General features: G+C 45.8%; 1 protein-coding gene across 1 annotated transcript in view; it reads left to right on the forward strand.

Annotated features, from left to right (window-relative positions):
* The window catches only part of Ptprj (protein tyrosine phosphatase receptor type J), a 57,596-nt gene that overhangs the window by 19,303 nt on the left and 13,361 nt on the right, over nucleotides 1-24,932 (forward strand). Inside the window, exons 6-20 of the mRNA XM_077108890.1 lie at nucleotides 147-410; nucleotides 1,641-1,898; nucleotides 6,332-6,583; nucleotides 7,491-7,769; nucleotides 10,217-10,507; nucleotides 15,266-15,397; nucleotides 16,695-16,905; nucleotides 17,018-17,142; nucleotides 18,164-18,251; nucleotides 20,163-20,204; nucleotides 20,701-20,709; nucleotides 20,812-20,899; nucleotides 22,240-22,330; nucleotides 24,409-24,482; nucleotides 24,585-24,719. Of these exons, the coding sequence (XP_076965005.1) occupies nucleotides 147-410; nucleotides 1,641-1,898; nucleotides 6,332-6,583; nucleotides 7,491-7,769; nucleotides 10,217-10,507; nucleotides 15,266-15,397; nucleotides 16,695-16,905; nucleotides 17,018-17,142; nucleotides 18,164-18,251; nucleotides 20,163-20,204; nucleotides 20,701-20,709; nucleotides 20,812-20,899; nucleotides 22,240-22,330; nucleotides 24,409-24,482; nucleotides 24,585-24,719 (2,339 nt within the window). The remainder of the gene's footprint in view (nucleotides 1-146; nucleotides 411-1,640; nucleotides 1,899-6,331; nucleotides 6,584-7,490; nucleotides 7,770-10,216; nucleotides 10,508-15,265; nucleotides 15,398-16,694; nucleotides 16,906-17,017; nucleotides 17,143-18,163; nucleotides 18,252-20,162; nucleotides 20,205-20,700; nucleotides 20,710-20,811; nucleotides 20,900-22,239; nucleotides 22,331-24,408; nucleotides 24,483-24,584; nucleotides 24,720-24,932) is intronic.

The raw sequence follows: 24,932 nt of genomic DNA on the forward strand, positions 1-24,932 counted from the left end.
TGTGTTTCCAGTCCTGCAGGGGTAGCATGGAGGAGGAGCCATTCCTGCCGGTGTTTAGGCCCGTGACCTGCTTCGTGGTGGCCCTCTCCCTTTCCCCACTCTGGCTTGGCAATCCGATTAATTTTCACTTCTCTGTGTCTTAACAGATTCTAATCAGGTTTCCGACCTCAAAGCGGTGAACGTCAGTGCCACAAGCATGACCCTGACCTGGAAAGCCATCTATAACGGGTCATCCTCTGCTTACTCCTACAAGATGCAAGTGGCCGGGGAGGCCAGTTTCCTCAACTTCACTGTCAGGGAGACTCATGCCACGGTCTCGGGACTCAACTCGAGCACCTTGTACAACGTCACGGTGTGGCCTTTCCTGGGGAACGCCCAGGGCACGCCAGGCTTTCTCCAAGTGTATACCCGTGAGTTCACCCATTGCTCTTTTTTTCTTTTTTAAAATATATTGTTTTTAGTTTAAAAGACCTTCATTTTATTTATTTATTTTTATGTGGTGCTGAGGATCAAACCCAGGACCTCACAGATGCAAGGTGCGCACTCTACCGCTGAGCCACAACCATAGCTCTTAACTGACCTTTCTTGCATCCTGCTATGTGCCAGGACCAGCTCTAAGACAAAGAAGCTCTGTTCTTGCTCTGGAGGAGTCCCCAGAGCAGCCTGTGGACCCGCAGGGACTCTTCCCTTCTTTGGCCTGTGTGGTGATAATGTGATCACCGGGTGCCCCTAGCACACACTGAGCTTCTTGTGACAGTCCTTCCTTGTGCTATCTCATTGAATGCTCACAACAACCCTGTGATGTGGTTGTCATTAGCCTTATCTTATAGATGAAGAGGGCAAGACTGAGAGGTGACGTAGGCAGGTGTCACACCTGCTAAGTGACAGAGGGGAGATTAGACCTCTGGTCTGTCTCCATTCCAACCTGTGCAGGTAGTGACTATTTGAGCATGGTAGAGACCTAGCTGCTTCTAGAGCCAGGCAGCCTGAGTGCCAGCCATCACCTCCACATTCCAGCTATAACAAGGATGCCCAGCAGAGCCTAGAGCTTCACCCTTGAGGACTTTACTTGCGGCCAGAAATCCCACAGTACTTCTGCTCACATCAGATTGGCTGGAGCTTAGTCACATGGCTCCATTTGGCTGCAAAGGAGGCTGGGAAATGTAGTCTTTACTCCCTATACTCATGTACCTAGCTGAAAATCTGGGGGTATGTGACAAAGGAAGTGGAGGTAGGATGGAGATGTATTTTGCAGGTCAACCGCAGACTCTGCTCTGTAAACAGAGGTCCTTCCTAAGAGGCTTAGTAACACATTCAACAGAAAGCAGGCAGCAGTGACCAGGAATCTACCCAGAGCTGGAGCCCGTGTTCCTGGGGCTCTAGCCTCCTCTTGTTTCTTGGGAATGGCTTTGTACAACGTAAGCACACAGCATGTGCCCCCGTGTGGCCAGGTGCCTGCTCCATTGTGAGAAACACAGGTGTCCGTGGGCCGGTGCTGCAGTTGATGGGCCAGAGAACAGCAGACGAGAGCTCAGGTGTCCTATGTGCTTTCCATCTCAGGGTCGATACTTTGTGAGAGTTGCTCACCCCTGTTTTCGGGGTGCAGATTCTTCATCTAATCATTCTCTGTCTTCCCACAGCCCCTGGTCCAGTGTCCGACTTTCGAGTGACGAATGTAGGCGTCAGGGAAATTGGCTTAGCCTGGAGCAGCGATGACTCACTGTCCTTTAGGATTCTTACTGTGCAGGAAAAAATTGGAGAACTTAAAAATGACACAGCCACCAACCAAAGTATTACCATTGGTAACTTGTCCCCCGGAACCAGTTATCGTTTTGAAATATTTCCACAAGGACGGAATGGGACTGAAGGGACATCCCAAACAGTTGACAGTAGAACCGGTAAGCAAGTGGGCTGTGCTTTCTGTCAGGGAGGGTTCTTCAAGGAAATTTGTATGATTTATAGATGTCACGTTTTCCACGTGTTGCTTTTCTTTTTATTAAGGAAAAACCTTTAAAAACTTTTCATGATGCTTTTGCATATCATGATTTAAAAAACAGGCAAATGAAAAAAAAATGCATGTAACCTGTCAGGAGATTCAGTTGAGGTCATTTTATGCATGTGGTTTTGTCACCTGTCTTAGCCCACTTAACAGTTTGTTATCAGTATTTTCCCCTGTCAATGTGAGTGTTTCTACAAGATATTTTTGACACCTACATTGACTAAATGTTGGGACTGGTAGGTAGTAATGGTTGATGGGTGTGTGTTTTTGTAACTACAGTTTTACTGGAACACAACCATGCTCATTTGTGTACTGTCTATGCCTTCTTTCATGCTACAAAGTGAGTAGCATTGACAGAGAATTTATGGCTTATAAAGCCTAAATACTTATGTTCTGATCCTGGCTGAGAAAGTTTTCTGACCCCTGATCTAGAACAGTGTTCTCCAAGTGTGGTCCAGGAAGCTCTAACAGTGTTTTAGTCAGATTTTTTTTTTTGCTGCTGTGACCAAAAGACCTGACAAGAACAAGCAGAAAAGTTTATCTGGGGCTTATGGTTTCAGAGGTCTCAGTCCATAGATGACCAACTCCATTCTTTGGGGCCCGAGGTGAGGCAGAACATCATGGCGGAAGGGTGAGGGTGAGGGTGAGGAAGGCGGCCCGGGACGTCACAACATGGAAGTAGAGAGAGACTACACTCAGCTCTCAAAATATAAACCTCAGAGACACACCCCTGGGACCCACCTCCTCCAGCCACTCCCTGCCTTCGCACTCTCACCACCCAGTTAATCCATATCAGGGAGTGACACACTGATTGGGTTAAGACAACTTCATCATGTCACCTCTAAACTTTCTTGTCTCACGCATGAGCTTTTGAGAGACACCACATATCTAACCGTAACAAATGGCCCCCTGTTTTCTTTCAGGGGCTCTGTGAGGTATCATCACCACCACATCATCATCATCATCATTGTACTAAAATATTTTTTGACTTTCTCGCGCATTCTCTCAAGAGTATATAGTGGAATTCTAGATACTATGTGAAATGGGATGTCATTTTCATTCTGATGGCCAGTGGGATGTATGCTCTGCATTCTTATGTTTTAAAAAATTCCTTATTTTAATTTCTAATACAGTCAATATTGGTAAATATAACCTATATAAAAAAAGTTCTCTGAGATTCTTAATAACTCTTAAGACGGGAAAGGGGTCTGGAGACCAACATGTTTTAAGAGCTGTGGTCTTGCTCATTATTATTATCACTATTATTATTTATTTATTCTTTTTAGATATACATGACAGTAGAGAATCTTTTGATATATTATACATATATGGAGTTTCATATGTGAACATAGAAAACTTATGTCCAATTCATTCTATTATCTTTCCTATTCCCATCTCCCCTCCCTTCCTTTCATTCCCCTTTGTCTAATCCAATGAACTTCTGTTCTCCCCATCCCCCACCTTATTGTGTGTTGGCATCCGCGTACCAGAGAGAACATGTGGCCTTTGGTTTTTGGGGATTGGCTTATTTCACTTAGCATCGTAGTCTCCAGTTCCGTCCATTTACCAGCAAATGCCATATTTCATTCTTCTTTATGGCTGAGTAATATTCCATCTCATAGGTATACCACATTTTCTTGATCCATTCATCTATTGAATGGCATCTAGTTTGGTTCCATAGTTTAACTATAGTGAATTGAGCTGCTATAAACATTGATGTGGCTGTGTCCCTGTAGTATGCTGATTTAAAATTCTTTGAGTATAAACTGAGGAGTGGGTAACGAGGTCAAATGGTGGTTCCATTCCAGGTTTTCTGAGGAATTTCCATCCTACTTTCCATAGTGGTTCACCAATTTGCAATCCCACCAGCAGTGTATGAGTGAACCTTTTTACCCACATTCTTGCCATAAAGTTAATTTTTGTTGTTTTTAAAGTTTGGCATAAATTTTTTCAGAAAGCATGGAAAACATACAGTACTCTTCTATCTTTGACTGCAAGATATTAAGACCCTTTACATCAAGGGCAAGAAAAATAATGAGTCGGAGTCTTTGAGACACACAAGTCCTTCTGGCTGGGGAGGTGTCTTCCACCCTCTTGGGTTGGTTAAGTGGCGCTAATTATGGCAAAGTGTTACTAGTCTGCTTCCAAAATACTGGAACAGCTAAAATCTGTCCGTCAGGCAAAATTCAGTAGCTCACCTTTTAGGTGAGACTGTTGAGAGGGTGGTTCAGTCTTATTCTGAACATTGGTAAGAAGATCCCTCTGAGAACCCTTGATATACTGTGTGACTCGCTAATACCGAGTTGTTGTAATAATCATGTGCTGTAGTGGGAGTCTGCCGAGTGCCGGGTTCTCCATGCTGTATTTAAAATCTTCAACTTGGTGGGGTAGGTTCTATTATCTCTGTTTGATAGAAGAGGAAATGGGGGGCTCTGTGAGTTTTAGTAAATGGCCCAGAGTGACAAAACGGCACATGGAGACCAGGGGTTTGACCACCGTGTGGACTGACAGGGACGTGGTGAGGCTGCGCAGCAGTATAGTATCCACCAGGAGAAGATGTCTTCCAGGGCAGCTTGAAGCTGGGTCCTGTGGAAGGGAAATCAAGAAGGCTCGCAGGAAGGCCCTAGAAGCCTCGGGTTACCTGTCCGTTGCTGAGTAGCCGTTACTGTTATTGAGAAAAACCAGTTCAACAGCAGGAGAGGCAATTTTGAAGAAGGAAAATAAATTCCATGTGATCCAGCAATTCCACTTGTGGGTACACATCCACGGGAATTGAAAGCAGGGTGTGGAGCAGTTCCTTGCACACCAGTGTTCACAGTGGTGAATGCACAATTGCCAACCGGTGGCTGCAACCCAGGGTCCATCAGCAGGTGAGCGGATGGACAAAACGTGGCTTCTCCATGCAGCAGAATATTCTTGAGCCATAAAAAGGAGTGGCGTTCTGATAACTACAGCATGGGTAGAGGTTGGAAATGTTGTGCTTGGTAGGATGAATGCTGTGGGATTCCTCCACATGAGGTGCCTAGGTAGGCAGGCTCGTGGAGACGGAGGGTAGAACAGGGGTTACGGGGCTCGGGAGTTATTGTTCCATAGACACAGAGCTTGTGTTGGGATGATGAAAATGTCTGGGGGTGTGATGGCGATTACACCAGGAAGGGAATGTGTTTAAAGCCACTGAGTGGTACACTAACAGACGGTTTCGACGACTCCTGACCTGATCAAATTCTGTTTCTCTCTGGGTCTAGAGTTTATTTGCATCATCATAGTTATTTATGCAGATGATTTTATTTTGTATTTGAATTTGTGTTTTACTCAGTGGACACCATTATGCCCTCATAGTTATCATGGCCCATAGTTCCCCTACCATCCTTATTGGAATATTTAGGTTATTTCTGTTTTTTTGTGTATGTTTATAGAAAAAAGCTGCTTTGCATAGTCTTTTGTCTGTGGGTCCCTTTGACATCAGAAAATTGGAGGTAGGGAAACAAGGCTTTGCACACTGCTCCCTTTAGGAGGACCCATTTAAAATATTAATTATTTTTGGAGCAAATAGTACATGCGTGTATTACTGTTATAGTGGAAATGTTCCCCTTTCTTGTCCCCCAAACACCCAATTCTTGTCCCCGGAGGTGACCTTGATGACTGGGTAGAGAGGAGGCTTTTGAAAGCGAGGGCAGAGAAGACGCCCTGCTTACATTGTTATTTCCGGGCTGCAAGTTTGCATTCATGTTGTACGTGGTCAGGTTTGGAGCGGTCCAAGTCCAGGCTCGCACTGACTTCTCTCTGGACTCCCAGCTCTGTGGTGGGAGCACTCCTGGGCTTTCTTCCCTTCCTCCCCCAACCTCAGGTGCTCCAACTTAGTAATAAGTCAACTCCCCTTTTCAGTTTTAAGTGTTCCAAGCTCTGTCACAATAAAAGCATTTTTTATTTTGAGCAAATGATTTAAAACAAACAAGCTCTCTATTGTGGTGTGATGTACAAACCAAAAAGTGCACACACATCCTCGGTACATAGTTTGATACATTTTCACGAACCAAACGCATGGGAGTACCAGCTCAGATGAAAGAACCAAACACGATTTCCACTTCAGAAAACGCTGAAGGGGTCGTTTTTCAACAAAATCAAAAGACCTGAGAACTGGTAAGTTCATCCAAGTCACGGAGGAGCCTGGATTCTTGAAAGAACTTGGTGTATTTCTTTCCCCAGTTTTGGAGTTTGCCCTCTGCGAGCTCGTTGCGGAGTTTGATGACAGAAGAGCAGGTTTTTTGGTTGGACGTGTCGAAAGGAAGCAGGTTGTCACGATGGTCCTGTTTTCCTTTTTCCTTTCATTAGAACCTAGTGCGGTGTTTGACATCCGTGTGGTCCGTGTCACCACCACCGAGATGCAGCTGGAGTGGCAGAACACAGATGGTGCAGCTGAGTACACCTACCGTTTGGTTGTCTGGTCTGAGAACTACACCAGGGAACAGAACATCTCGGGGAAAGCCGTCACACTGCGGGACCTCAACCCGGGCACCTTATACAACATCTCAGTCTCTCTAGACGCTGTCCAGGGGCACCCCAGCTCCATCGTCCAGTACACACGTAAGTCTCTTAGGATGCCCTTCTAGGTGAGAGTCTCCCTGCCTTTCACTTGGGGGCAGCACTGGTTGGCTGATGGGATAAGGGTCCATTGTGTTTCTGGGATCCAGGGTGACCTTGAAGTGGCTTCAGTGGAAAACCTCAGCTTTGGCAAAGGTTCTGCTGTTCTCGTCGGGCAGAACCTGGTGTGGAACCTGTGAGAACTTGGAATTGTCTTTGTTTATTTTTTGTGATCCTGAGGATGGAACCCACGTTCTAGGCAAGCACTGAGCTACGTCCCTTGCTCCCTTTAAATTGCCCAGACTGACTTGGAACTTGAAATCCTCCTGCATTGGTCACTGGGATTACAGGTGTACACCACCGTACCTGGCTTTCGAAACAAAGCCATCTACTCCATGGGAGTGGAGGACATAACTGTTCTACTCATTCCTTGGGAACACAAACTGGAGGAGAGTTACCTGGTCACACTGGTATTGGAAAATCCTGCTTGGATGAGGAGCTTTGCTTGTAGGGAGGGAGATGTTTTGCTAATATTCAAAACCAAATAGACAGTAGCAACGTTAGTTTATAATAGACCTTCAGTGTATTTCCTCCTTTTTCATCAGTCAGATTTGAAAAACAGACTGGAAATCAGACCTTAAAAATACATTTCAGATACACCTTGAGGTATTAGAAGAAGTCTGAAAAAAAACTTTAACTCTTTTCAGATTTGACCTGTATAATTATTTCCTGAGTGTCTTTTTGGGAAAGTCTTCTGTCCTTTGAGCCAGTAAATATTAGCTTTTATACATTCTTCTGAAGGAAACAGGGCTGTTTTTGCATATGGTAAGTAAAATAGTCCTGGAATTCAAATTAGTCTGTGCTTTTCTTTAAATCTTTTTTTTTTTTTTTTTTTTTTTTTTAAATCAAGGGCCAAGCAAGGTGTCCAACATGACAATAAAGACCACCAGCACAGCTGCGACCCTGCGCTGGAGGAACCGGGACGCGGCCTCTTCCACGTACTCCTACCGCCTTCTGATTGAGAAGGCTGATAATTCCAGCAACGCGACTCAAGTGGTCAGGACGGACGTTGGGGTCACTAGCGCCACAGTCGGGGACCTGATGCCTGGCTCACATTATAGAGTGGAGATCTTTGCACAGGTGGGGAATGCCACCGAGTCTCTGCCATTCCTGGAGTCATTCTGTACAGGTGAGCAGCCCCAGGTGCCTCTCGGTCCTCTGCCTGTGTGGTGCTGACCATGTCCTCACGTCGTCCTCCCTGGCCGGTGGTTTCTTAGGTCCCAGGTGGTGTGCAGTAGTAGGTGGCTGGCTGAGACGTCCTGTTGTCCCGGTGCCCTTCAGTCAGCAGATGTTTACTGCGCACTTGTTGGGTGCCAGATTTTATTTATTTTATTCTGGCTGGGAAGACAAATAATAAAGATAAATGAGTAAATTGTTAGGTGATCACTACTGCTAAGGAGAGGAGGAAGACACAGAGAAGGGCAACATGGGATGTTTATCCAGGGTGTCCAGGCAAGGCTCAATGAAAAGGCAATTTTGAGCAGAGATCCCAAAGAAGTGAAGGAGCCAGCGTGTGGCTGTCAGAGTGTCTAAGCATTACACATGAAGGAACAGCCGTGCAAAGGCCCTAGTGCCGGGTTTCTGTTCGCGATTAAAAGGCTCAGGGGTCACTCCAGTTGAACTGGGCTGACTGGGCTGTGTAAAATAACCACACAAAAGACACAAATACCTTTGTCTTTGGGGTCACTGTGACGGCTCCTCTGACCTTAAGGGTCCACAGGAAGAGAGAGAGAGAGAGAGAGAGAGAGAGAGAGAGCGCGCGAGCATGTGCTGACCCCTTTTATTGAGGAGAAGCTATTCAAATGAGGCAAGGGGTCAGGTTTCAGGGGGCTGAGTCTATCTTCATGATGTCCACTGTCAGCAGGTTGACTGACACCTGGGTAGGCCACACCCAAGGGCACAGTAAGAGAAGGGGACCCACACAGGCACTTCCATGGAAGATTCTATCCTAAACAGGGCAAGGGGTTAGATTACAAAGGAACAGGTGAGCATAGCTTCACCCATGGGGCTGTAGCAAGACACACCCATGCACGAGACACCGACCCTCGGACCCAAGAAGGGTGGGGAAAGCTCTGCCACATTTCTGCGACTGAGCGCCTCAGCACCCAGCTGGGGAGTGTGACTCAGTCACGTGTCAGGTTGGTCTCCCACACCCGAGGCTAGAGGGAGCCTCTGTGCTGGAGGAAGAGCAGGAGGCCAGTGGCGGGAGTGGACCACAGGAGCTAGAGGTGACTGGCCGGGACATGGACCACATCCTTGTAGTTCCTGGCCTGGTTTTTCCATTGAAAAAGATGAAGAGGATATTGCTCAACATTTTCTCCCTTCTTGATTTTTACCCATCTCACAGCTCAGAAGGTGGGATGGAGAAGAGCCGGTGCTGAGCCGGGTGTGTTGAGAGAGCACCCAGGGAAGGCGCTGAGGTGGTTTTGATGAGTGCTCCTGCTCTCTGTTGATGGTGGCGCGTTGTCACCTCCCTACCCTGGACCCCCTCATTCTCAGCTCCCTTAGCTCCTGCAGCCTCTCTTCCTTAGACCACATCATTCAAGTGGGTTCAGGTTCCGAGGTGGGAATCTCATGGGACCACGGCTCCCCTGTGTGTTGGAGCAGGACCTTTGGCCTCTGACCTTTCCCATGGGGTGGCTACCAAACCTGCAGCTTTGAGTCACCCCTGCCAACTTGGGCTGCATCCCAACTGGTCTAGTCTCTGATCTTCGGCATCTGGGTGGCTTCCACTGCTGACGCCTGTCGTAGCTATAATCATTGCAGCCTGCAGCAAGAGAAAAAATTCATACGCCTATTTATGGCGGATGGAACAAGAGCTGTTGAAGTGGGCACACTGGGTGGGTGACTTTTCAGGCCTCGGGGTGAGGGGGGGGGATGTGGGAGCCACACAAGTGACTGGTGAGAGGTTTCCCTGCTCTAGAATTCTGTGGCCTGAGTGACACCAGCCTCCTCCAGTATGTGGGCACAGTTTCCCATTGACATCAACTTGATGTTGCCATTGGTGAAACTGCTGGTCTTCAGACAGAGACACATAATGCTGTATTTTCAAGGCAAAGACACTGATGCCATTGGGCCTGGATCCCTCAGCATGCTGTGTGGATAGGAAGTGCCCTGAGCATGCAGAACCTGGGATCCAGTTTTGGCTGTGCTGATCCCCAGCTGTGTCTTGTTCTGCAGATGACTCACCTGGCTAAGCTGTAGCTGATTTATCTGCAAAACGGGACAGTAGGGACCTTACTTTGCCCCTAAAGAGTTGTCAAGAGGGCTCCAGGTGGGGTGTTGCAGGTGAAGGGCTTGCTACCACTCACAGTATGGGACTTGCCAGGGAGCCCACTTGCCTTCCCACTTGCTCAGAGACTGACACCGAGTGTTTCCTCTGATCCTAGAAAGTTCTGCAGTGGAGGCTCAGAGCAGGTGGGGGCTGATCCAAGGCTGCACTATCTTGTATTGCCCATTTCGGGTCAGGCCTGTCTGCTCATCATGGCTGGGCCAGTATCCTTCTGCTCCCCATGTCTGCATGTTTGCAAAAGCAAAAGTTCCAGAATCTCACAAAGCACTGTGCTTGCTTTGCAGAGCCTGCCCCATTGGCCTCCTTCCACTGTGAAGTGGTCCCCAAAGAGCCAGCCTTGGTTCTGAAATGGGCCTGCCCCCCTGGCACCAATGAAGGCTTCATGCTAGAGGTCAGCAGTGGAGCCTGGGACAACGTGACATACCTGGAGAGCTGCACCTCAGAGAACGGCACTGAGTACAGGAAAGAAGTCACGTATTTGAATTTCTCTACCTCGTACAACTTCAGCATCACCACCCTGTCTTGTGGAAAGAAGGCACTCGCCACCCAGAACACCTGTGTCACTGGCATCACAGGTGGGCTGCGTGGCAGGAGGGAGGTCATGCCAGGACAGGTGGACCCAGTGGCTTTGCAAATGTAGCCTAGAAATCTATTTTTTAAGTTTCCCCCCCAAATGTTTATTTTAATTTTTTTTGTTATAAATGGACACGATACCTTCATTAATTTATTTATATTTACATGGTGCTGGGGATTGAACCCAGTGCCACACGTGTGCTAGGCAAGCACTCTACCACTGAGCTACAACCCCAGCCCCCATATGTTTATTTTTATTGGCATCGACTGGTATCCCATTCTGTAGAAATTCGTCTAGAAGAGCAGAATAAGAGGGTCTCACTTTTTACATCCTAGGAGGTTCTCTTGCTTTGTAGAATAGCATATTGCCACATTTTCTTTTAAGTAGGGAGTTCTCTTCCTGCATTGAAAAGGCATTTCTATAGCTGGGTATGGTGGCGCACACCTGTAATCCCAGTGGTTTGGGAGACTGAGGCAGGCAGATCTTAAGTTCAGAGCCAGCCTCAGCAAAAGTGAGGTGCTAAGCAACTCAGTGAGACCCTGTCTCTCAAATACAAAATAGGGCTGGGGATGGGGCTCAGTGGTCGCATGCCCCTGAGTTCAATCCCTGGTACCAAAAAAGGAAAAAAAAAAAAGGCATTTCTATAGAAATCCTCACAAAGTAGACACGTATGATAAAACTCATGCACCCAGCTGAACACGCGTGAAGAGCACTCGGCCAATCTCATTTTATTTACTCCCCGCCCCCGACCTTTCCCATGTAGGATGACTTTTAAACCAGTTCTGATGGTTGTGTACTTTTAATTGTAAATATTTCAGTAGGTATTACTTCAAGTCAGGGACACCCATCTTCTTTATTTCAGTCATAGCTACAATAATATTACTTAAAAATGGAACAAGACCTTTAAAAAATCATTGTTAGATATTCAGTCAAGATTCATATTTCCCTGGAGTCTGTGTTAACAAGCTCTGGAGCTGCCGGGGGAATCAGACACTTCCTATGCAGGGGATCCTCCTCAGTAATCTTTTCAGGCCTGGTCTTTGCTGCATATGTGTGTGTTTGTGCATGGGAAAAACCAAGTTCTGTGAATTTGTACTCCATTGCTTCTGATCTTCGTTTCCCTGTGTCTTTGCCAGAGTTATGTCTTTGAATGACCTGGTAGGGATCCATCTTATTTTGTGCTTTTTGACTTTTGGATATATGTTCTTTAGGACATAAGAATGTTCCTAACAATCTAAAGAATTAGTGCTTGCAATAGTAAGGGGGGAAAAAGCCTCTTACTTCAGAGAGCTGCCTTGGAAAGTGGTTGAGGAATTGAATGGACAGAGCCTTGATTTAGGCAGACCTGGGTTGGATTCCAAGTTCTGCCGTTTATCAGTTGTGTGAGCTCAGAAAAACAATTTAACCTCTCTGGGCCTTGTTTTTCTTAGTTGTAAAAGGGGAAATAATACTTTCTAGGACTGTTGTACAAATTAGATGAAGTAATGTGTGCCAGAGATCACTTTAGAATTGCCATGTGTGGCTGCTTAAGTTGTGCACTACACAATTCCTGGGGACACCATTTAGGAAGACTGAGTGCACTGGCGGGGGGGTGCTCTTTGAAGTTATGTAGTACACAACTGCATGGGACCCTGGGTCACATCCCTTTGGGTTTCTGCAGCACTCCAGAACATAATAGAAGCAATGAACATTTTGTTTGCTTTTTCATAGTTCTGTTTTTTGATATTTCAGTGTGTACAAACTACTAAAGATCAGAAACCATGATGGATTCCGTGTTTCCAGGATAAAGCACAGGAGAGCAGCAGAATTAGTTGTTGAGGCTGAACAACGTGGGTCAGGGTTGGATAATGACCTTACATCATTTAGTCCAGTGATTCTCTCACCCTAATTCACAGCTTTCTTTTTGCAGATGAATTTTTATATATAAATGTAGCATGTGTCACATGAAAGTGCAGCTGCATTTTCGCTGAGTTTGGAGGTGTTGGAGGGTGGGGTGGATCCAGGAGAGCCAGGGTGAGAGTCTTTGCAGGATTCGCTGTTTGTTACTGTGGACCAGGGTTGGGGGGATGGTGGTGGTACACTTAAGGGGCACTGCGGTAGATAAGGTCGGCAGGGACTCTGCTGAGTTCAGGATTCAGATAGAGAATGAGAGGGAAGGATTTCCAGGTTTAGTAGTAGGGGAGCTGGCATGCTGTGCCAGTCCGAGGGCAGAGAGCTGGGGGCCCTCTCTGGCCAGCTGAAAGGCAGAGCTAATGGAAGGTGTGGGTGTCTGTTTGGAAACCGCTGTTGGAACAGTTGACATACGTGGGAGTAGCACCTCCAAGTGGTCACTGCTGTCCATTACATGAGAGGTTTCCCAAGCATGTAGCACAGAGCCACCCCCCTTCACTAGAATGGGCGCCTCATTATCATTCATGGGAGCCTCACTATCATTCAGAATTTTCTAGGAGCCACGTCAAAAATGTAAAAAGGAAGAGGTAAAATCAATAACACTTAATTTAACTTTTATATTAAAAATATCTTACTGGGTATGGTTGCACATGCCTGTAATCCCAGTGGCTCGGGCGTCTGAGGCAAAAGGATTGCAAGCCGGCCTCAGCAATTTAGCGAGGCTGTAAGTGACTTGGCGTGACCTGTCTCAAAATGAAAAAATAAAAAGGGTTGGGGATGTGGCACAGTGGTTAAGTGACCTTGAGTTCTGTCCCTGGTACCAAAAAATAAAAAATCAACATATAATCTGTTTAAAATATTAATGAGATATTTCGCCCTTTTTTGGCTACTAAGTTTGAGAGCCACTCTCTGTTTTGTGTTTGTAGTACATCTGGATTGGCCCTTGTCACGTTTCATGTACTCAACCGTTGCCCGTGGCTGGGGCATAGGCTACCATCTTGGACAGCGCGAGTTCAGAGAATCGAATTGTGGGTTTTTTTGGACTTTGGTGTTTTCATTCTCTCTAAATCTTTATATAGTAATGAAAACAGCCCAATCTGTCTATGGGAGACATGTTAGGTAGAGAGGGATTCACTTTAATTCAGCATTTCTTTTTTTCCTGTGCCAATTCAGAGCCTGGCTTGGAAAGGGAAGGTGTATAATCACGAAGGTCACCCATGGAACATCCCAGCGTGGGCTTTTCTGCTTTCTGGAAAAAGGGTTGGTTCAGTTTTTCTAGGTGGCATTTCAGATCTACTCCACCAAAAATGGGGATTGTAGCTTGAAGGACGTGAAGCAGAAGCGTGGCCAGGTCTCAGGAGAGATTGAGTCCTCTCCCGTTCTCGTCTTTGATTCTTCTCCGGGCATCTGGTTCATCCTTGTTGTGAGCTGGTGATGATCCCGGCACCCATCCATGTGCGAGCAGATGTCTGTGTACAGCTCCCTAGTCTACACCTCGGGTTCTACCCACATGGTCTCTCTCACTGTCCTTCCACCTGTTTCTCTGGAAAAGGGACCTGGCCCAACTTAAGCTATGAGGTCTGTGGGGAGATGGAAAAGGCAGGTTATCTTCCACAGGGATGCTGGCTTTTCACTGTGTCGCTTGTTTCCGTTGCTGTGCACAAGAGGCTCTCTTTTCTCCCCCATTGTGTATCTTGGCACTCTTGTTGAAGATCAATCAGCTGTGTAGGCATGGGTTTAATTGTACACTCTCAATCTGTTTCATGGCTCTATGTGAGTCTTTATGCCTCTCCTATACTTTTAATTATTGTGACTTTGTAGATATTTTGAAACTTAGGAAGTGTGAGGCCTCCAGTTTTGCTCTCCTTTCTCAAGATCAGTTTGGTCATTCTCTCTCTTTCATAGGCTCATATGAGTTTTGAGATTGTTTTTTTCTATTCCTGTATAAAAAGATGCCATTGGGATTCTGCTAGGGATTGCATTGAATCTGTAGACTTCTTTGAGTAGGGTGGACGTTTTGATAATATGAATTCTCCCAATCCATGAAGATGGGATGTCTTCCTATTTATCTGTGTCGTTAGTGCTTTGAGCAGTGTTGTGTAGTTTTCAGTGGACAAGTCTTTCCCCTCCTTGGTTGTATTCTAATTACACCTCCACAAATCTGTTTAAAAAATAGAAGAAAATAAAAGTATATGTTGTTAGAAGTCAAACGAGGTTTCTGGGAGCCTACCCTGGAAATGTGGCTGGACACACTGAAGGAGTCATTGTGATCAGGGCTTCTCCAGGGTGCACAGTCTCTCCATGACACTGGTTTTCTTCCCTGCCTCTCCCATCTGGATTTTCTTTGCATTGACCTGTCATTCAGCTCCCAGAGCATGGACAGAGCATGGACAGGAGGACATTCAAGTACATTCTTCACCTATTTTTTTTGTATTGGAGATTGGACCCAGGGGTGCTTTACCATGGGCTACCTCCCCTGTTCTCTCTTTTTTTCTCTTAATACTTTTTAATTGTCAATGGACATTTATTTATTTATTTATTTATTTATTTATTTATTTATTTATTTGCAGTGCTGAGAATTGAACCCAGGGCCTCACACATGCAAGGAAGTGCTCCACCACTGAGCCACAACCCAGCCTTCCCCTGTTCTTTTTTAAAGTTTTTTTTTTTCTTTTTTCTTCAAAGTTTTGAGACAGAGTCTTGCTGAGTTGCTCAGAGTGGCCTTTGAGCTTGTGATCCTCCTGTCTCGGGCTGCCCTGTTGCTGCGATTTTAGGCATGTGCTATTGCTTCTGGCTAAGGAATGTTTTTGTTCCTGTTTTGGTTTTACGTGTTGGGTGTTCATGTGGGTTTGGATTTGTTTTCTTTCAGACCCCCCTCCTCCAGATGGATCCCCTAATATTACATCTGTCAGTCATAATTCAGTCAAGGTCAAGTTCAGTGGGTTTGAAGCCAGCCACGGACCCATCAAAGCCTACGCTGTCATTCTCACCACTGGGGAAGGTAAGGAGGGGCTGCCACGGGTAAATCAGTGTGCGAGAGGTGCTGACCACTGAGGCATACTAGTGACACCAGCACATGCCTCTCTTCACCCTTCAGTCCCTGTTTTGGCACCCAGAGCGGGAGTTGGCTGTTGGCCTGATGGTCTTGATCTGGGGTCAGCAAACTTTCTATGAAGGGCCAGAGAGCAAATGTCTCAGGCTTTGCCTGCCCTACAGCCTCTGCCTGTTGAGCTCGGCCATTTGGTAGGAGAGACATCTAGATGGTGGTGGCTGTTCTCATCAAACATTATTTACCAAACAGGTGGTGGCTAGATTTGAGTCATAGACCATAATGTGCCAAACCTCTGATGTAGATTTTGTTTTTTTTCTTTTGCAACACAGGGTCTTTTAGTGGCAGAATGTTATTTAGTCTTAACCAATATTATCTTCCCTCCCATCCAGATCATCCTTAAAGGATGACTTTCTTTTGAAAGAAAACAGAAATCGATTTCCTTTGCATAGTGCATCCCTGCAGAAGTGGATTCAAGTTGCTTTTCCTTAAGGGGCTCTGTTACATTCCTTGGTGGTCAGAAGGGAATGACAGAGTGTCCTCAATTGCTGCCTGTGAGGGCACCGCATGGGCCTGAATTTAAAATGCCAAGCTTTGTTGTTTTGGGCAATTCTTTCATGTGAAAAATGCAGGGCCACCCCTGCCCTCCCTGTATCTCCACCTGTGGTGCTGTCCTCATCTCCTTGAAGAAGACAGGGACCAAACACACTCTGTAGGGATCCTAGAAGATAAAAGTTTGCTGGCTCCAAAATTTCAAAGAGCAGTGTTGAGACACATTTCTCTCTCTCTCTCTCTTTCTCTTTCTCTTTCTCTCTTTGAGTCTGTTTCATGTTTTTTTTTTTTTTTTTTTTTTATTTTGCTGGGATGGTTTTCAACAAATCCCACGGCTCAGACCTTTGCTGAATGAGGGTGCTGATGTTGCCTGGTGGCACTGCCGACCAGTACTGGCCTGTGATGAACGGGACCCCAGGCCTTGGGCCAGATGGTCTGGCTTAGGAATCCAGGACCATGTGGGCCCTGTGACCTTGGGCCAGGCCCTGTCCGTTTACCTGTGCTTTTATTTTCTTGTCTATAGAGTGGGGATAATAAGCTTTTGTGGTGGGATCCATGGGGGTGAAGTGAGTTAATGTAAGCAAAGCCCGACAGTGAGAGGCCACTGGCACGCAGCGTCAGTGTCATAATGTAGGTAAACGGGAGACTTAAGTCCCTGCTGTCACTTAACGATTTGCCTTCTCTGTGCCTTTCTTAGCTGATAACCCTTCTGCAGATGTTTTGAAGTATACATATAAGGATTTCAAAAACGGGGCCTCGAACACTTACGTGACATACTTCATAAGCACAGAAGAAAAGGGACGTTCTCAGGGCTTGTCTGAAGTCTTGAAATACGAGATCAATGTTGGGAATGAGTCAACCACCCACGGCTATTACAACGGGAAGCTGGAACCTCTGGGCTCCTACCGGTGAGGTCCTTTGTTCTTGTGTTTGGGGCCGAGCCTCCTGAATACAGAGCTCTGTGTGCCTGTAGTGGCAGGCATGTCCCAGCAGCCTGATTGTGGTCCTTGTCATCCACAGGGCTTGTGTTGCTGGCTTCACCAATATCACCTTTAACCTTCAAAGTGATGGACTCATCAACGGAGCTGAGAGCTACGTGACCTTTGGTCCCTATTCAGAGGCGGTTTTCTTGCCCCAGGATCCAGGTAGAGGAAAGACAGGAGTCCCGTCATCAGTTCCGGTGTCCACCTCCTTTGGACCCCGGGGCGTTGGAGTGCCTGCCTCTCCCCTCTTAGAAGTGGAGATGTCACTTGTTCATTGGGCTCAGCTCAGCTTTCCCCACTCTGAGGTCCCCAGCAGCCCTTGTCCCTCACTCTCCCTTTTCGAAAAGCCAGCTGCATTTCCAATCTGCATAGATTATTTAGTCCTTTAATCTCAGAGTAGCTGGGCACACTGTGTGACTTTTGGTGCATAAAATTCTTGAATATTTGCATCAGAAGGAATCATAGAAATTGCCTCATTCAATCTGTTTTAGAAACAAGGCTGTTAAGACCCCCAGATGGACAGTCACTTCCCCAGGGTTACACAGCAGCTTAGAGGCCTGAAACTCTGGCCTTGGACTCCTTGTCAAGTATTGCTATCCATCCTGGTAGAACTGAGTGCTGATGGGAGCTTCAGGAACCTAAGGGAGGTACCTCCCCCACCTCCATGCCAGAGACAAATTGACTTGTCTGTTTTTTCTACTTGGGAGTTGTTGGGTATAAAAAAGAATTCCCTAGGAGCAAAATCTGGGGAGTCCCCACTCCTCCCCAGTAAATGAGAGATCCACATCACCTCAGCATGTTGCCGTAAAGTGTTTTTTGTTCATACAGGGTGTTGGGCTCAAAAACCCTGAAGTGATGGGATAATCAGTGATCTAGCCCAGTTCCCTAAATTTGTAGTTGAGGAACCAAGACCTGGAGATGGATTAGGTCTTTCTCACAACTGTCCAGGTAGTGGTGGAATAATGGGGATAAAGAGCCCAGCTCCCAAATGCCTGGACTAGTTTAAGGTCCAAAGATAGTTGACCATGCTCCATGTGCGTGTGCACACACATGCACATGCGTGTACTCTGGCACTCTGTCCATACCCCCCGCCCTGTGCTATGAGGCCCCTGGCCAGTTGTCTGCTTGTCGGGGGTCCTGCAGGAACACCTTTCCAAGTGCCTCCCGTTTGGACTTTGCCCAGGTGTCATCTGCGGAGCTGTGTTTGGATGTATCTTTGGTGCCCTGGTCATCGTGGCTGTGGGAGGCTTCATCTTCTGGAGGAAGAAAAGGTGACATTGTTTATGTTGATTGTAACACTCTACTCCATAAGGGAGCTTTTTATCGTGGGAAATTTCAAACATTCCAGGATTGGAATCAGTCACTGAGAGAGCGCCCTGTCCCTTCCCGTCGTCCTCAGGGGTCCCCACCTGGCAGTCTTGCTTTGGGGCACTTTCAGCCTGTCCTGGCTGCTGCATTGGGCTGTTGGTGAACCCCGCAGCATAGGATGCTGCGCTCCCACGGAGTGTTCTAGTCCACAAGGCAGTGCCACGGGGTAGTGGTCAGAGGTTTCCTTTTAGAGTCAGCCAGGTCCCAACACAGGATCCCCCTCTCACTTGCTGTTGGGAACCTGAGCCTCAGCGGCCTCCTCTGTAGTGTGGGGATAACAAGCGTGCCCAGCTCGGGAGCATTTGGAGCCTGGGAAGGTGAAGTGCTTTGCACACTGTCTTATCCCTTGAGAGCTGGTATTTGACCTGTGTAAGCACCCTGTGGGTAGTTAAGTAGTGATGGAAAATAGCAGCCCTGTTTTAGGTGCCCGTAGTGTGCTTGGGTTTGTGCTTTCCATGAATTATTTCCTTCCCAAGGATCTGGAGAGGCAGATCTTGTGAGCCCCATTCCATGGATGCAGAGGCGTGGAGCAGAACTTGAACGTGGTCTTTGCACTTTGTCGCCTACCCTTCTGCCTGACCGTGGGAAGCCTCTGTCAGTTGGGGTTGATTTGCATCCAGGTGCCTTCAACCAGGGGATTTCCTCCTGACCCAGGGTTTTTAACGTGACCTGTGTCTGGTTTCTGGTGCTGCCACCTTGCACTGTTGAGATGGTGGCAGTGCTCACAGTTCTTAAATTTTGGCAAGGAAAGATCAGTGGCTGGGTGAAACAGCTTTATAGTGTTTTTGTTATAAAAATAGAGGAGGCCTGATCTGTGGTGGCTCATGCCTATAATCTCAGCGACTCAGGAGGCTGAGAGAGGAGGACCACAAGTTTGAGACCAGCCCCAGCAACTTGGTGTGACTCAGTTTCAAAAAATGGCTTGGGGCTGTAGCCTGGTAGTAGAGTTTAATCCCCAGTTCTGAAAAATAAAATTAATGCAAGGAAAAAAAAACAGAAAAAAAAGAGCAAAAAAAAAAAAAAAAGGAATCCATAATTGTAGAAACACACAAGACTGCTCTTAACTTTTTTTTTCTTACCATTTTGATGTGCTTACAAAGCTCACACATGGATGGAGTCATATCATACATGTTAGTGTCTAGCCTGCCACATCCACTTAAGACAGAGTGGACAGCTTCACTTCATCTGACCACGGAATATTTAACTGTGTGGATGTGCCATCTATTTAACTGATTTATTGGATGTTTCTAATTTTTGGCCATAGTTACATATCCTTGGGCACACTCATGATTATTTCTTTAGGTTAAATTCCAAACTGGGCAATTACTGGGTTAGTGGGTGTGCATGTTTTCAGTTTTGGTACATGTCTGCCAAATTGCCTTCCAGTAGTGTATTTTAATCACCAGAATGGAGTTGAGCTGGCAATGGGGAAGAATGCAGGTGCCCACCAGTGTGGCAGCTCTGGGTCTGATGTGATTTTCTGGTTTATCGAGATAACTTACCAGACAGGTCTTAACACAAATGGAGTATGAACAAGTCTTGATTTTCAGTCCACTGATATGTATTTGCAGGGAATTTCCTGACAGTTTCTCGAGTAAGATTTCCTCCTACTTTCCCAGAATATAAAAGAGAATAACTTTCCAGATTTGTAACCAGCGTTTGCTGCTTGGGCTGTTGAGTTTGGTATTAGTGAGCAGGATTTAGTATCTGATATGAACCCAGGCCCAGGGACAAGGCTTTGGTGCAGGTGTGAAAGGGGGAAAATGCAGAATGAGCCTATTTTGTCTAATGGATCTCTTTTTCTTTCTAAACAGGAAAGATGCAAAGAACAATGAAGTGTCCTTTTCTCAAATTAAGTAAGTTTCTATAGTCATCAGCTTTACTTTAGGACACCCAATCCCCCAATCTGTTCAGTGACAAAAGAATTCTTGATGGAACTTGCTGTCATTTTTCCTGATTGACAGAGTTGGCTATGATCATCTGCAAGTTCTTGGTAGCTGTTTTCTACAAGAAATCTGAAGCTAGCCTCTTGCTTTGTTCTACTGTTTTACCAGTAAACACATACTTTGTGATTTGCTTTTTTAAAAAAAAAACTAAGTGAATTATTAAATTTAAGGGGCGAGAAGAACTCATGTGAAGTCACAGATATGATCAGTTGTAGAAGAGCGTTGGATTCCCTGATTCACACAGTTCAGTGTCTGATGAATTATATTATTCTAATCTCCAGCCCTCATCCTACCCTCCCCCCAACAAATTATGTTCTGTGTTTTGTTCTTTTGAGATGATTTTTACTTTCCAAATGAGCAAGTCTTTCTAATTGTTTACTTTTTTCTTTCCCCTTCTGTGATGAAGACCTAAAAAGTGAGTAACACCTTTTTTTAATGACTCACATTTTTCTACTTTTAGCATGAACTTCTGCAAATGTAAACACAACGCTAATAAGTTGTTTTTTGGTTTTCTTAGGTCCAAGTTAATCAGAGTGGAGAATTTTGAGGCTTACTTTAAGAAACAGCAAGCCGACTCCAACTGTGGCTTTGCAGAGGAATACGAGGTCCGTGGTTGCAAATGGGTTTTCCATTGCTTTGTGTTTTCTCCTGAGTGTCTGGACCTATCTTTGTGTTAAGGTGATGCTTTGTGTGAGAGGTGGCTGTGTCAGAGGGCTGAAACTTGTGCCTGTTCCCTGGAGATCCCATTGTTGACCCTGAGAGCTCAGAGGGACTGACTGTCACTTCCAGTAGATTATGTGTGTAATCTTGATATTTGGGGATTACGCAGAGAGGTAGAGAAGCTAGGAATTCAAGTTAGAGGACTAACTAGCACACTGTAGGAGCTGGAAAGAAAACCAGATGGGGCTTTGAGAGGTCTCCAAGTTTGACTTGGAGTTTTATGTGCAGTTTCACTGCCCTCGTCTGACTTCCATCCCTGCCTTTGCCCCCCAGAGCAGCCCTGGAACTGCCTTGCCCAGAGCATCCCTGCACACTGGTCCTCCACATTTACACCCCCGAGACCCTGCTCACAACCTGGCACAGCTCACACACTCCCTTCTCCATGTCCTTTCCTCAGATCCCATTGGGTGGAACATGAAGTCTCTGTCTGTCCTTGCAATTCTCTGTCCTTTGTAGCGTCTGTCCTCAGAGTGCCTTGTTCTGCTTGTGGCATGTTGCTGTTTTCCACCTTCGGTGTTTGTTCAATTCTGTCGTGTCATGTTGGCGATTTCTGTCTACACCTCTCCTCTAGGTTGCAAGCCCTGAAAGGCAGGAATTGGCCCTTTTTTTTTTTCTTCTTTTAGCTGTGTGTTGGTTTTCTGGGCCTAAAGCCCACAGAAATATATTTATGTAAACAAACGTATGCTCTACCACTGAGTCAAGCCCCCAGCCCTTTTTATTTTTTGAGCCAGAGTCTTGCTAAGTTGTTGAGGCTAGCCTCAAACTTGCAGTCCTCCTGCTTCAGCATCCTGTGTCACTGGGATTAGGCACAACTTAGCCTCTAGGGGAAGGTCCTTGCTTCCCACCTGCAGCTTCTGGTGGCCCCGGTTGTTCCTTGGTTTTGTGGTGGCGTCACTCTGATCTCTACCTTCATCTTCTCGTGGCATCTCCTTTCTATGTGTGAGTCTCTCTTTGCCTCTTTTCCACTTATATCAACACACCCATATGAGATTAAGGGACCACCCTGCTCTAGTGTGACCTCATTTTAATTCGATGACATCAACAATTATGGAGTTTTCCAGTTAGATCATTGGTACTGGAAGTTGAATGTTCAGCATACCTTTGGGGGGGGGCACAAATAAATTATCAACTCTGCATTCCCCCTTGGTCCTGCCACACTCTGTGCTCAGTGTAATCATATGACTAAAGACTAAATAAATAAACATCTCATTCATTTTGTTTTCAGGATCTGAAGCTTGTTGGAATTAGTCTACCTAAATATGCGGCTGAGCTGGCAGAGAACAGAGGAAAGAATCGCTATAATAACGTTCTGCCCTGTAAGAGACTTTGCCCACACCCCCTTCCCTTCTTTCTTGCTGGCCGGCACCTCTCTAACGGGGTCGGAGCATAGTGCTCTAACTAATAGCCACATTCCAGAACTATTCAGTGGTCACCTATTGTATGTTAAATGCTACTCTCAGGGACATCTCATTTAATTGAGTCCTCACGATCACACTGTGAATTGGGTAGCAGAATAAACTGAATGGGCTGGGGATGTGGCTCAAGCCAGAGTGCTTTCCTGGCATGCGTGCGGCCCGGGTTCAATCCTCAGCACCACATACAAACAAAGATGTTGTGTCTGCCAAATACTAAAAAATAAATATTAAAATTTTCTCTTTCTCTCCCTCTCTCTCACTCTCTCTTTAAAAAAAAAAAAAACAAAAAAAACTTCTATGAGCAGATGCGGAAAATGCGGCACTTAGTGTGGATGATTTGTTCAAGGTCACACAGGCAGGAAGGGCAAAACCAGGCTCTGGACCAGCCTGCAAGCCTCCTTCAAGGAAAACCAGAGTTTGTGCTCTCAACCCTGCTGTCTGTCTTTCAGCCCCTTTAATTCAGTTTATAGAGTTCAGGATGAAGGTGGGCAGATGCATAACAGGCCGGTTGCACTTGCTGCTCGTCCAGACACTCCTTTGATTGGCTAAGCACATTCCACAGCTAAATATGAGTTATGTGTGGGTTCCTTCCTATTTTTAAGAATTACCCATGTTTGCCACACAACCAATAGGGAAAACAGCAAGTTGAATTTAAAATGAGAATCATTTATTACATCAACTGTTAGATGAAAGTGGGTTGTGGTCTCTCTTTGGGGATGGGAGTTAGTTAGGGCCCAGAGAGAAGTGCAGATGGATTGCAGCCATGTTCTGATTTAGCAGAAACTGACAGACTTGTGGGTAATTTATACATCAGGCTATTTAGAGACATTGTCTTTTCAATTTGAAGCCATATTTTCTCTTTCCTGGACTAAAACATTAATTTCTCAGTTTAGTCTCAGCATTTTTCTCTAGCTCTTGGGTTCTTTTTTCTTCATTTCCTCCCCTTACACTTGACAAGGAATATTGACTCCATTTCTGAGAAAAGTCTTTTTAGTCTAGGTTGGGGGAGCTGCCCTAGCACTGCTTCTGAGGCCACCTCAGATTATCAGCCTGCTCTTGTGAACATCTGTGCAGAGTTTCAGATCTGGAGCGAGGGCTGGGAATTTTGTGTCTGGGTATGGTTTCTATTGGAAGACTTTTGGCTGAGACTCATACTGGTCACTGGGTTTAGCATTGCTGTGTTATTTTGTCCCAGAGAAGCTGAGGTGGGTGTGGGCAGAGATAGGGCAGCCCCAGTGGTGCCACTCCAGGCCTGTCCTGACTCTTGGAGTTCTAAGGTTATTTCACTGCTGGGGAATCAGGCAAATTTGTGCGTCATGCTTTTGAAAATGATAGTCATATTTAGAAAACGTGAGTACTTTGACACTTCTACGCATAGTAGTCTTATACATTCAGTTTATCCTTGAACTTAGTATTTTTTATAACAACCTTTTTATATAAGGATAGAGGCAGGGTGGAAGAGGTTTACCTGGGCGTGTACCCTGTCGTGGTAGAACAGGCATTAACTTTGCATTGTTTGCTGCTCACCAGATACAAAGATTCCCATGAGTCACTTCAACTCATAAGCCCCAGTTTCCTCATCTGTAAAACAGGGTCAAAGCTTGTGGGGTGCTTTTGAGGAATGAATAAAATTGCTCAGTACAATTCCTACTCTGCTCATGGCAGACACCTGCGGCCTCTTACTTTGTCTGAGCAGGGAGACTGGTGTGGTTAGGAGCTGGGGCCTTGGTGTCCGGCTGCCCGGGTTCTAACCCTGTCTCTGCCATTTATGAGCCCTACCTGGGCGACTGTGTAACTCCTCCGTGCCGCAGTCACATAGGGTGACCGTGAGATAAATGAGCTGGTGTAGAGGATCCCAAGCTGCTCCTCTTCCAAGAGACACAGCCCGGATCTTGCACTTCCGTTCTCTTTCATGTCTGCAACTTCTCTAAAACGCTGGCTTCTAATGTGGACCTTGATTTCTCCTTTTATGGTTACAGATGATATTTCTCGAGTCAAACTTTCAGTTCAGTCCCATTCCACTGATGACTACGTTAACGCCAACTACATGCCAGTAAGTCGGCAGATGGCTCATAGTTCTGGGTTGTTACGACAGAAACATCAGGGTGCTCCTTTCTGTTTTCTTGGACACTGAGTATGTGTTTCCTGTCTTTAGGGCTACCATTCCAAAAGAGAGTTTATTGCCACACAAGGACCTTTACCCAACACTTTGAAGGATTTTTGGCGCATGGTTTGGGAGAAAAATGTCTATGCCATTGTGATGTTGACCAAATGTGTTGAACAGGGAAGGGTAAGTCTTTAAAAATTTAAAAATCAAATGAAATTAATTAATGTGTTTTTTTTTTTATCATGGTGCAACTATGTCTTTAAAAAAAACTTCCTCCTAAATATTACTATCTTTATTCTTAGAACTTTATTTTTCCTTTTATTCCTTAAAAAGTTTTTTCTCTTTTAAGCTTTTATTCATTTTTATTAGTGTTTTAATTATGCAGAATAATGGATT

The sequence above is a fragment of the Callospermophilus lateralis genome, chromosome 2 (assembly GCF_048772815.1).
Source record: "Callospermophilus lateralis isolate mCalLat2 chromosome 2, mCalLat2.hap1, whole genome shotgun sequence".
Taxonomy (NCBI): domain Eukaryota; kingdom Metazoa; phylum Chordata; class Mammalia; order Rodentia; family Sciuridae; genus Callospermophilus; species Callospermophilus lateralis.